Here is a 12396-nt window from a genome sequence, read left to right on the forward strand (position 1 = left end):
CAGTAGGCGGAGCTTTAGGACGGATGGGCCAATCCGGCCTCATTCCTTCGTTGGCTGCCTGCCGGACAGGCGGGTTTGGCTCCCGTCTGTCCGGCCAACTTCCAAAGGTACGGGGAAGGGGGGTGGGGGGGTCGTGGGGGTCGGCCAGGGGGGTCGCGGGTCGGCTGGGGGGGAGGGGGGTTTGCGTCGAGGGCAGGAAGGCCTGGGATCCCTCCTGCCCGTAATGTAGTGCGGGGTGGGGTTAGGGGGTCGCCGTGGCCAGGAGGGTTTGGGCTCCCTTCTGGCCCAACTACACAAAGGTACGGGGAAGGCGGGTGGGGGTGTCGTGGGGGTCGGCCAGGGGGGTCGCGGGTCGGCTGGGGGACGGGCGGAGGTTCTTGGGGGGGGGCGGTCGTTGGGGGGAGGGGGTTTGCGTCGAGGGCAGGAGGGCCTGGGATCCCTCCTGCCCGTAATGTAGTGCGGGGTGGGGTTAGGGGGTCGCCGTGGCCAGGAGGGTTTGGGCTCCCTCCTGGCCCGATATTGTTGGGGAGTCGGCGGTCCTTCGGGGTGAGGGTGCGAGTGGTCCTGCCGGGGGGGGGGGATGTATCGGACGTCGGGGGGGGGGCATCAGGCTTTCAGGATGGGGACAGACCTTCAAGGGGGGACAGTGCACGGAAGTCAGGGGGGGTGAACGGAGAGTCGGGACAGCGCACGGAAAATCAGGGCGGGCGAAAGGAGAGTCGGGCAGCATGCGCGTTATATGCCTGAGCGCGGTATAGAAAAGTTTTTGTACATATCATCGTGATTTCTGCGCGCTATACCCCTGTGCGCGTTTTACAATGGTGCGCGTTATATCCGCGAAAATACGGTACATGCCCATATTAAAAACAATGAATCCAGGGCCAACCCTGTGGATTAGGCCATTAGTGCATGCTGCAGCAAGGGGCTTGGCTGTTGGGGCCTTTTGGGGCAGGCCTTGTGTCAGAGATGGAGCCAGATTTAATGAGGTGGGAAGATGGTTGTTAGCTCTGTGGTAGTCTCTGAGTAATGCTAGGGTGTGCCTTGGAGGATGCATTCCCTCCAGCTATCAGACTGACAAGGATCCCATGAGTTACTTAGGCAGGCCATCTGGGGAAGGGGGAAGCAGAGAAAAAACAGAGAAAAAAAATAGAAGATGCTAAAGAAAAAAAAACAACAAACCATATTTGGTCCCACACTTGTCTTCAATAACCAGCTTTTGCTTACTTAAACCGCCTAATATCCTGCCGGTGGCAGGCAGTGCTTTGACTGCCCATTGCTGGTGTTAAACCTGGATATTGAATGCCAGGCTGAGTCCAGTGACTGGCATTGAATATCTGGGTTTTTCAATGCCAGCTAGTGCATGGCTGATTAAGACAAAATTCAGACTTAATTGGCCATGGCCTAGTGGGCAAAAATAGGCCTTATTTACCTGTTAAGCCTGGCTGCTTAAGTTCTGAATATCAGGACATAAGCGGTCACGCCCCTGGAATGCCCCAACATAATCAACTTATTTTTTGGGTGCTAATGGGCATTTTCAGTGGCGATAACTTGTTAAATGTAGCTGAAAATGTCCGGTTAACCACTGAGATGCAAGTTAACTGGTCAAATGGCCATTCCTGGCTGGTTAACTTGATTGTAGATTGCAAGCTCATTTAAGCAGGGACAGTTTTTTTTGTGACTCTGTACAGTGCTGCAAATGTTTGGTAGCACTCTAGAAATAATTAATAGTAGTAGTGGTAGTTAATAGTAGATAACCAGTTAAATGTAGCTGAAAATGTCTGGTTAACCGTTGAGATGCGAGTTAACTCAGCGGCAGGCATTCCTGGCTGGTTAACTTGCACTGAATATCAGCCAGAAAGAGCTAAGTGACTGCCTTTTCATGTCAACAATATCTTTCAAGGTTTGTATGCAGGATTCTTGTTAGAAGCTTCAGGTTCGATATTCAGCAACTCGATATCAGGTTAAATATATCTGGATAAATTTTTATCAGAATATAATGAACACATCCAGTTAGCTTTATGTGGCTAACAAGTCTTCTACAAGGATAAATTTAAGAACATAAGAATAGCCTTACTGGGTCAGACCAACGGTCCATCAAGCCCAGTAGCCCATTCTTACGGTGGCCAATCCAGATCACTAGTACCTGGCCAAAACCCAAGGTGTAGAAATATTCCATGCTACAAATACAGGGCAAGCAGTGGCTTCCCCCACTCAATAACAGACTAACATGAGGGAAAAAAAACCATATGTTCTAGAACAAGGGTGGGCAACCTGTAACCTGGAGACTGCACATGCCCGCCAATGAATTTTATGCAGCTTGTGAGACCATGGGACCTATAAACAGAAAATGGCCTGCACAAATGTCATTATCTAGAGTTTTGTTGTCAGTAGAACTGTTGAAGGATGGGACAAGATCAACAGTGTTAGCAACTGTTTGGGAAGACAGAAGTATATGGTAATAGACCGTTCTGGTAATATGTTCATTCAATTATCAAATCAGGTTTAATTGGCAGTGAATTATGGTCACATTTCTTAATTTTGTGTGTGTGGCCCACTAGGGATAGTACTGACATTCATGCAACTCTCTGTGTATAAAAGCTGTCCACCCCTGTGTTCTAGAACCTATAAACAATTCTTGGCGTGTTTTTCCTACCCAGGCCATGTAGATGATCTAAGATGGTCTGGCAGCATCCCATCCTGCCTGGGTTTCTGTAGCTGAGTCTCTAGTAGAGACACCCTCTTGATGAGCTTCTGCAGGTCCTTTTCAGAGCTAGACAATGGCCCAAGGCTGTCTGAATGCCAGCCCTCATCATCATCTGTAACACTATGAGCTGGAGAGCCTTTGATCATGACGCTGCCCTTCATCCCCTGGAGTTTGTCCATGCCAGTGCATAGGTCACCGGCAGTGGCAGGAAACTGTATACTACTCTGCAGTCTGTGGATCAGCTGCTCGGACCTATATAGTTGCCTCCTGAGCTGTCTGATGTGTTGCTGTAGAGATGGCACATCCTCAGATATATCCCACTCTATCATCTCCTTGTGTAACCCAAGTTTGCATTTTGTGGGTGTCACTACAGAGCCACAGAACTTATACCAAGTGTTCAACTTTTCTATGGTTTTAGCTTCGGTCAAGAAATCTTCCTTGTCATTACATTCTAAAGAAACAAAGAAAAACTTGAAATTACCAAGAGCAGATTTGGGTAACAGCAAACAGTATTTTTTGTAGGATGTGGTACAATGACAGTTCTGACCCAATGCATAGTAACTGTATAAGAAAATGCAAACAGCTAACCTGTTGCTTAATCTATGGGCTTAATAAAAGACTTACAGTTTCTGGGTTCAAATATATCCTGGTATTGTATAATGACAAATTCAGTTCTGTAGTGCATAGTGACAAATTCAGTTCTGTAGTGCATCTCCATATGACAAACACTCTCAATGCACTAGCACAACATAGTATCTATGGGTCACACTGGGCCACCTTGTTAGGTGCTTTCCTAGGGACTCTTTATATCACAATTTGATTACTATAATAGTGTTTTTGATGGGATTTCTCTCTCCTCATTATAATCTTAACAGCCATACAACTTGGCCACATAGCCACTCTTCCAGCTCCCTCGATACTCCCTTCCAAGTTTTCAAATTTTATTAAAAATTTGATATACCACTTCTTAAAATTGCTAAGTGATTTGAACGTGTTGCTGCAGAAAGATTAAATGCATTAAATAAATTTAATAAAATACGGGAGCCATTAGAACATTATAGTTATGCGCCTGTTAAACCATGATGATCTGTTTGAACAAGGTGTACATCCATACGGTCTTGTTGCATTTATGATAGTATTAATGAGTAAATGTTAATTGTTGTTTGTATTTCTCTCTCTCTCTCTCTCTCTATCTATATATATATAATGTATTGTTCTGTATTTTGTGCAAATACTAATAAAAATTACTGAACTAAAAAAAAATAAATAAATTGCTAAGCAATTAAGATAAAATTGCCCCTAAACGAAATAGCAAAAGTAAATATAACAAATGGTTTGACACCGAATTTCTAAAAATGAAACAACTAGTAAGACAACTTGAAAGAATTTGGAAAAAAACAGGAGAATTGTCAGACCGTAACAACTGGAGATCTAACATAAAAATCTACAAACAACTGATAAGACAAACGTAAAGCATTCTACTCTTCTAAAATCAACTTATCTAGCACTAGTTCAAAAGGAATCAATACAAAAGAGCTGTTCAGCTTGGTTACGAATTTACTTGACACCACACGCCACACTCAACTCGTGCACAATATTAAACTACCTTCAGCAAATGATTTAGCACAGCATTTCGATTCAAAAATTAAAAACCTAAGAAACAATTGTTCGACAAATGACTAATGAACATCAAATAGCTAACATAAAGGAAATGAAATACCAGCAAACATGATCTGGTGTTCCTTTCAAGATTTAGAATGGAATAATTATATCAAACTATATAACAAATACTCTAAATCAGTGTTCTTCAACCTTTTTACACCCGTGGACCGGCAGAAATAAAAAAATTATTTTGTGGACCGGCAAACTACTAGGACTAAAATTAAAAAACCCCGTTTATGCCCCATCTCCGCGAGCTCGGTCCCCGCAAACCATCTGATCTCATCTGCACAAGCCGCAATTATGATTTTATATTGAATGTATTTTATTAAAGTATAAAAAGAAACAATATTCTGAACAATTGTGATTTTATAAATACAAATATACAGAGCATGGACCAACAAAACCCCTGTCTCCCCTCCCCTTCACATATATCCCCTCTACTATCAAGAAAACTGAACAAGTCAAGTTATTATAGAATGCTACATAGAAATATCATGCTAACAGAATACTGCAGTCCCCAGTTATGTCTCTAGCAGGATATATATTTCAAATCTGATATATTCTAATGACAAAATAGAAATAAAATTATTTTTTTCTACCTTTTGTTGTCTCTGGTTTCTGCTTTCATCTTCTTTTCACTCTTTTCCTTCCAGCATCTGCCCATTTCATCCAATGTCTGCCCTCTCCCCCTTCCATATGTATCTGACTTCTTTCTATGCCCTTCTTCCCTGTCCATCCTCCTCTCTCCTTTTTACATCATTCATTCCAGCTTCACTGCCTTTTTCATTTTTATCTCTCCTACACCAGATCTAGCATCTTTATCCCTCTCTCATTTCTCTGCTGACCCCCTTTCCAGCATCAATGTCTCTCTACTTTCTCATTCCTCTCTCTCCCCTTTCCCTCAACTGATCTCTCCATTCCACCCTGACCCCCTTCCCCTCCTGTAATCTCCCTGACAGATGTTTCCTTCCTTTTTCTTTCTCCCTACCCTCCTTCCTTTTTTCTTTCTCCCTTCCCTCCTCCCTTTATCCAACATTAACTCTCTTCCCATCCCTTTCCCTCCTCCCCTCACAGCAGCATCTCTCCTTCTTCTCCCTTCCCTCCTCCCTCTATCCAACATTAACTCTCTTCCCATCCCTTTCCCTCCTCCCCTCCCAGCAGCATCTCTCCTCCTTCTCCCTTCCCTCCTCCCTCTATCCAACATTAACTCTCTTCCCATCCCTTTCCCTCCTCCCCTTCCAGCAGCATCTCTCCTTCTTTCCTCCTTCTATCCAACATTAACTCTCTTCCCATCCCTTTCCCTCCTCCCCTCCCAGCAGCATCTCTCCTTCTAACTCCCTTCAAGTCCAGTAACAGCTCTCCCTTTATCCAGCACCTTCCCAGCCTCCTACAGTGGGGCTTCCTCCCCTTCCAGCAGCTCTCAGTACTTGCCTGCAGGAAGTTGCCGATAAATCACTGCCCTGGCAAATAGGAGAGCTGGTGGGAGGGGAGACAGCCACTGTGAAGGCTCCCCAGGATCTTGTTCGCACACGCTGACCATCTCCCTCCACCTGCACCTGAATCTGCAGCTCTCTCCGTTCTAATCGCAACTTCCCCGCGGCCCTCTTCAGCAACTCGGCAGGGGCGGCGATCAAGACATGTTGCCGACGTTGGGACCTTCACTCTCTGAGTCCCGCCTATTTTGTTTCAACTTCCTGTTTCCGAACAGGCGAGACTCAGAGAGGGAAGGCCCCGACGTTGGCAGCCTATCTTGATCGCCTGAGGCTGGGAGGAACATTAGTCAGCAGGAACTGCAGTTGGCAGGAAATTTAACTGCCAACTTGATCTCACCAGCCCTGGGCGGACCGGCAGAAATTTTCTGCGGACCAGCGGTTGAAGAACTGTGCTCTAAATCATACTGCGTTCTGGACTCATGTCCCCCAGAAATTATGAAAGCGGCTCCATTAGACTTTAAACTATCTTTGCTGAATTACTTAACCGATAACCTAAAAAATGGAAAATTCCTCACTAATAATGGTCACATAATAACAACCCCAATTTAAAAAAATTGTAAAGAATCATCAGCACTGGTAACCAACTATACACCAGTAGCATCCATTCCATTTATTGTAAAAATCATGGAAGGACTGGTATATACCCAATTGATGGAATATCTTGATCCGTTCTCTCTTGCATGAAACTCAATCTGGTTTTAGATCTTTGTTCAGTACTGAGACAGTAATTGCGGCTATCTTAGATAATCTGATCGTGCAATTTGATATGAGCTCTGCCTTTGACCTAGTGGACAATAGGAAAATGCTACAATGCCTAGATGCAATTGGTATTAGGGAAGAGGTGTTGGACTGTTTTCGAGGCTTCCTTATGTCCCATACCTATCAAGTACGTTTCAATTACGATCTCTCCGATACCTGAAGCAATCCATCTGGCGTACTGCAAGGGTCACCACTATCCCCATTGGTTTTCAATGTCTACATGTCCTCACTAGGTGCGCAATTGACCCAGCTGGGGATAAAATTATTTAATTACGTAGATGACCTTACGATCATTATTCCATTTGCTAACTCTCTCTTGGAAGTTACTCCCAAGGCATCAGAAGCACTAAATTTGATGGAGCAATGGATGATTGAATTCAACTGAAACTTAATTCAGAAAAAACTAAATTTTTTGTAGCTTCGCCACACCCGCTTGACACCAAAACACCACTATGCATCAATAAACTTAGTTATCCTATTCAGTCTACTATGAAGGTATTGGGTGTAACACTAGACCAGTGCTTAACCATGAAAGACCAGGTAGACTCCTTAATCAGAAAGGGTTTTTTCACTCTCTAGAAACTTCGATCCATTAGAGCATATTTTGATATGTCAGCATTTAAGTTCCTGGTACAATACCTTGTATTGAGTCAACTTGATTACTATAACATCGCCTATTTAGCAATTTCCCAAAAGAATATGCGACAATTACAATTAGTGCAAAATGCAGCAGTCAAACTGATTTTCGGGCTGAAGAAGTTTGATCATGTGACAACTTACTACCAACAGCTGCATTGGCTACCGATGGAGGCACGCGTAAAGTTTAAGTTTGTCTGTTTCTGCTTTAAAGTACTATACAGTCTAGCTCCTAAATATATAACTGACCTTTTCTCCTTCTCAGCCAACAGACATAAGAGAAGCTCACATTTGAACTTCGTTTCCCCTCCAGTTAGAGGATGTAAACTCAAAAGACAACATCAAAACCTTTTCTCACATCAGGCAGCATTATGGGGTAAAGATCTAGAACAATTGCTTACGCCTATTACTTATGGGGAATTCAGGAAACGCCTAAAAACATATGTTCCTGAAGTATCTAGGCAGCTGACCCATACAACTCTTTCTCCTCAATAACTGATCCTTTGAGCTGTTAATCACTAGCTTTCACCTCTGTTAAGTTCAATCAGTTTGTACCATCTTTTAATCTTTGTAAACTGCATAGAACTTCACGGTCCTGCGGTATATAAACCGTTGTTATTATTATTAAAGACTGACATCGACCATTACTCGCTTGAGTCTTAGGGAAGTAGGGGTAGAACTACAAATTGATACAGAAAAGAAGAACACATAAGGTTAATAACAATAGGGTAAAGGGTTAAAAAGCTGCCAAATTGAGGCTTGTTTGTTTTGACTTGTGCGACTTCATAAATTGGAGGGGCACCTCTTCACTGTCCCTTGATTATGGTTCTAGATATAATTTTTTTACACATCTGTGTGCTGTGGTCCTTACCAACCTCTTTGCTCTCATCTCCTGCTTTTGTTTTCATTGCCCATCCCCACCCAAACAGCTGATGCAAGGCTAGTGGGCATCCTAAGCAAACCTTCAGTCTTATAGCCTCAATTAACTTTCATGTTCCTGGACTGCAGCCCTCTCCCCAAGATTTGGCTAGTTAAACTCAACAATCATGACCATCACACAAAAATCCTTCTTTGCGTTTGTGCGATTGTCAGGATATACTGTTTTGCTTTGATTGCAGCTACTCTTTGCTGCCTCCAAGATGCTGCCCTAGGTGATTGCCTAGTCTTGCCTAATGGTTGTGCTGGCCCTGTGCCCCCTCATTGTAAAACTCCCACTCTCTTCAATGTGTCCCACGTAAAATAAGTCTCTGTCTGGTTTTGAGCTTTTTCCTATTAATCCCCGACTCTGGAATAAATACCTTCCCAAGAGTCTCGATTCCTTAAACACCTCAGGACTGGCTAAGCGGAAGGCCTGAGAGTAGCGAGTTGCAGTAGTCTTAGCGCGAGGTGATGAGGGTGTAGATAAGACACAAGGTTGATTTGCCTAGGGTGTATGGTACCTTTGCACTGGCCTTGAATTTCCTCAGTTAACCCTTTCAGGACCAAGGGACATATTTGTCCCATAACTTTAAAATCCTATAAATTTTGATTGGGATAGTCTACAGTTCTAAATTTGATATGTACGGATTCCATATGATACTGCCTTTATGTAAACAAACTGGTTCCGACATTCATTCATTAGCGTCGTTGCTAGATTGATGAGAAGATTCACTTGCCACACTGTCCATAAGCCAGAAGTGTGATTTTTTTAAATAAAAATAATGATATTTCACAAAAAAAATCAATTTTTTGGCATCTGCAAGCCCTTTTTACCATAAAAATGTCGTCAAAACCACAAAAATTGGCCTACGATCCTTATGGTCCTGAAAGGGTTAATCTGCTCAGTCTGTTTCCCTAATATTATTTGTTACTCATTGTAAGGCATCCTGGATAAATAAAGATATTGGCATATATTACATCACTGAAAGAGTGTACCTGCTAATAATTTTGAAGTCAGCATTAAAACACTCTTTCGGTATCTCTGCCCTATAAAACATCCCTGCGTCCTTTGCTGCCTCTTCAGCATCTCTACCCTATGATTCTCAGTAGCCATCAGAAACCTCTGATATCTAGGTGCTCAAGAATTATGCCCACACTTGGCAGAAAATCCCTGAAAAGTGACCATGAGAGTCCTTCTGTAACACAAAGTTCCAAGTCCCTTTTGTATAGCTCAGTTTCTTTTGTACTTTTTGTTCATTTCTTTTGCCCAAATATAAATACAGTATGTGAACATACTTCTCCATAAGTACCTTACACCATAGGAGCCCATGAAAATTACCCATTCCTGAACACACAAGCTTGCAACAAACAGTTAAAAAGTTTGCTCAACAGTACCCACAGAGCTGGCTCCTATGCCTTATGCTGATCCAATATTTATCGTTCCTGTGTTTTTTTTCTGCCCCTTCTTTGCCTTATTCCTTTACTTCTTGGCCACTGGGTCTATACTCCAAAGTTTTAGTAAACCTTTTTTTTTTTTTTCTTTTTGTTGCTTTCTATTTTCTCTTCCTTCTTTGCCAGTTTAATTAATAATTGTACAATGCCAAACTCAAATTATTCATTGTTTCAGTTTCCAAGGTTTTGATGCTATATTGTTACTGCAAGGATGCATTTATGTGGCAGCTCTACCTGGGCTGCTGGCTTCCTCCCGATCGGCTTCATTCTCACTTCTTCCACATGTCTCATATCCAAGATCCTGAAGGCCCACCTGCACCTCTTTGCTGTCCTGCGTCACCAGTGGCTCACCTGGACATACACACAGATAAACAAACAAACAGAGAAGCATTGCTCTTGGCTTATTGTGTTTTGGACTCAACACTCTGTGCCGATCCAGAACTGCCGATACCGGTTTTCAGATGTGCAATTAGAGTAATTTTATAATGGGTTACCTAGGTCAGATCAAGTAGGTGTCTACTCTAAGTCTATTTTATAAAGATTCATAGACACTAATATAACATTATAAACTACTTGCACAAAAGCCACCAAAATTGCAGCTACACCACTTAAGAACTGGTGAAGAAAGATTATGGTATTGTGATGGGTTAGAGACCTGGGGAAAGAGAAAACTGCAACAAAATCAAAGAGGACATACTTAGCAGGAGCTGAAACTGTTTGAGCTGATCCCCCTGTGCATGGACGGTGGCTTCTGACACAACCAGTTTGTCTTGCAGTTCACGGTTCTGCTGCTTGCAGTGTATGAGCTCCGAGCAGAGACGCTCAGTCTGTTCCCTGAGACTCAGCTTGACATGCTGCCCCAAAAGAGTGCCTTCAGAGTCAAAATCCACCTGCAGAAAACACAAAACAAAAAACATTTTTTAAAAAACCCCAACAAGATGAAGCAGTAAGACCATTTGCCAGTAAGCCACAGGACCATCAATAACAAAGACAAAAGCCACAACTGAAGAAATCATCCAACTGATCCATCTAGCTCAGGGGTGGGAAACTCTGGTCCTTGAGGGCTGAAATCCAGTCGGGTTTTCAGGATTTCCCCAATGAATATGCATGAGATCTATTTGCATGCACTGCTTTCAATGCATATTCATTGGGGAAATCCTGAAAACCCGACTGGATTCTGGCCCTCGAGGACTGGAGTTGCTCACCCCTGATCTAGCTCCTGTTTACCATACAACTATAGTATCATGGGAGCAAAGCACGCTACAATTATTTAACGTGCTGCAGTTATTCCGTATTTAACGTAGCCATGGTGTCCTGCCCCGCCTACATGGCGGGGCTCCAGCCAAGTCTTTGGGGTCAGGGGGGGGAGGGGGGACACCCACCCAATATCAGAGCTCACAAAAAGATGAAAACACAAATGGTTACAATAATTCATAGACTCATAGATCATACTCTAGCTTGGGTGCAGGCTGGGGCTGGTTAACTCCAGTAGGCCGGAGGAGACACAATCCTGGGGTACAGTCACCACACTTGGGTTAAGCACTACTCTCACACTGGACAAAACAGCCAAGTCCAAAGTATAACTAAACAAACTGAAAATTATTTTATTTATCTTGCTGTTGGTTTACTGCAGAACTATTTACAGTCTCTTGAGTTGATGGAAATCTTCAGAAACAACTTAGAATTTTTCTATCTACACTAACACTAATTCTCGAGCTCTACAGGTTCAAAAATCCTGTTCTTCTCTGCCCTCTTCTAGGGACCATTAGGAGTCATCTCCTGCAAGCAGGCTTTGGCAGGAGAATAGGGTAACCAAAATCTGATGAACTGTTAAGTCCTTCTTCTCTCTCTGTCCGCTCCCTGGAACCAATTGGGAGCCTTCCTCAGTTCACAGCCTCTGGCGAGAGCTTGGCATCACCATGAAGCCTTGAACTTTCTCTTACGCTGTCCTTTATAACCTTCCCATTTCCCCTTAGGAAAAAGGATCTCCTATTCCTCTCCTTCAGTTTGTGCTATTCACTAACTGCAATCTCAGTCACCCCCTGAAAAATCCTGTATATCCTATCCTTTCCACCAAAGGCATTTTCCAGTGGGGTCATACTAATGTTTTTATGGAGTACTGAGAGAAGACAACACCTCTCTGTATAAGTGAGCATTACATTGCTGGGAAAGAAAATAATTTAAGGCTCGGGAAAGAAAAGAATCTGTAGATTGATTAATGAAATCTGCTTTAATTTCATTACAAAGTAAACATTAGGAGGCATATTTTCAAAGCACTTACAAAGTTCCATTACAACCTATGGAACTTTGTAAGTCTAAATGCTTTGAAAATGAGCCCTTTGTTTGATTCTTTAAACAATCAAATTATTTTGCCTTAGTTTACATTTAATTATTGCAGCCCTAGAACATTAAGAGGTTGGTATTAGATACTGGGGTTGATATTAAAAGTGATTTAAACAACAGAAACAGCTCCTGGTTGTTTAAATCATTTGCCTAGTGCTGCTAAATATATCTGGCTAGCACCTGTTAACTGGCTGAATATACCTGGTTAGAGCTGTTAACTGGCTTTCTGGTGGGTGGTGTGGAGTCAGCATTTATGCAGTTAAGTGCCTGTATTTAGTACTTAACCAGATAAAGTAATTGCCTAAATAGGACTGCATAATAGAGAATGACACACGGAGGAGAGGGAATTTGTCCCCATCTCAGTTCCAGTCCCCATGAGCTCAATCCCCGTCCCCATGAGCTCAATCCCCGTCCCCATCCCCACAAACC

The 12396-nt window shown here is 43.0% G+C and overlaps 1 protein-coding gene across 10 annotated transcripts in view; it reads right to left on the minus strand.

The window, feature by feature from the left end:
* PDE4DIP (phosphodiesterase 4D interacting protein) overlaps nucleotides 1-12396 on the minus strand; it is a 533445-nt gene that overhangs the window by 115637 nt on the left and 405412 nt on the right. For all 10 annotated transcript variants that reach the window (XR_004536642.1, XM_033916500.1, XM_033916501.1 and 7 more), the window contains 3 exons: nucleotides 10322-10514; nucleotides 9859-9975; nucleotides 2654-3155 (listed from right to left, as the gene is read on the minus strand). Coding sequence is in view for 9 of the 10 variants with exons in the window: in XM_033916500.1 (XP_033772391.1) it covers nucleotides 2654-3155; nucleotides 9859-9975; nucleotides 10322-10514 (812 nt within the window). In the remaining variant the exon portion in view is untranslated. The remainder of the gene's footprint in view (nucleotides 1-2653; nucleotides 3156-9858; nucleotides 9976-10321; nucleotides 10515-12396) is intronic.

The sequence above is a fragment of the Geotrypetes seraphini genome, chromosome 12 (assembly GCF_902459505.1).
Source record: "Geotrypetes seraphini chromosome 12, aGeoSer1.1, whole genome shotgun sequence".
Lineage (NCBI taxonomy): Eukaryota > Metazoa > Chordata > Amphibia > Gymnophiona > Dermophiidae > Geotrypetes > Geotrypetes seraphini.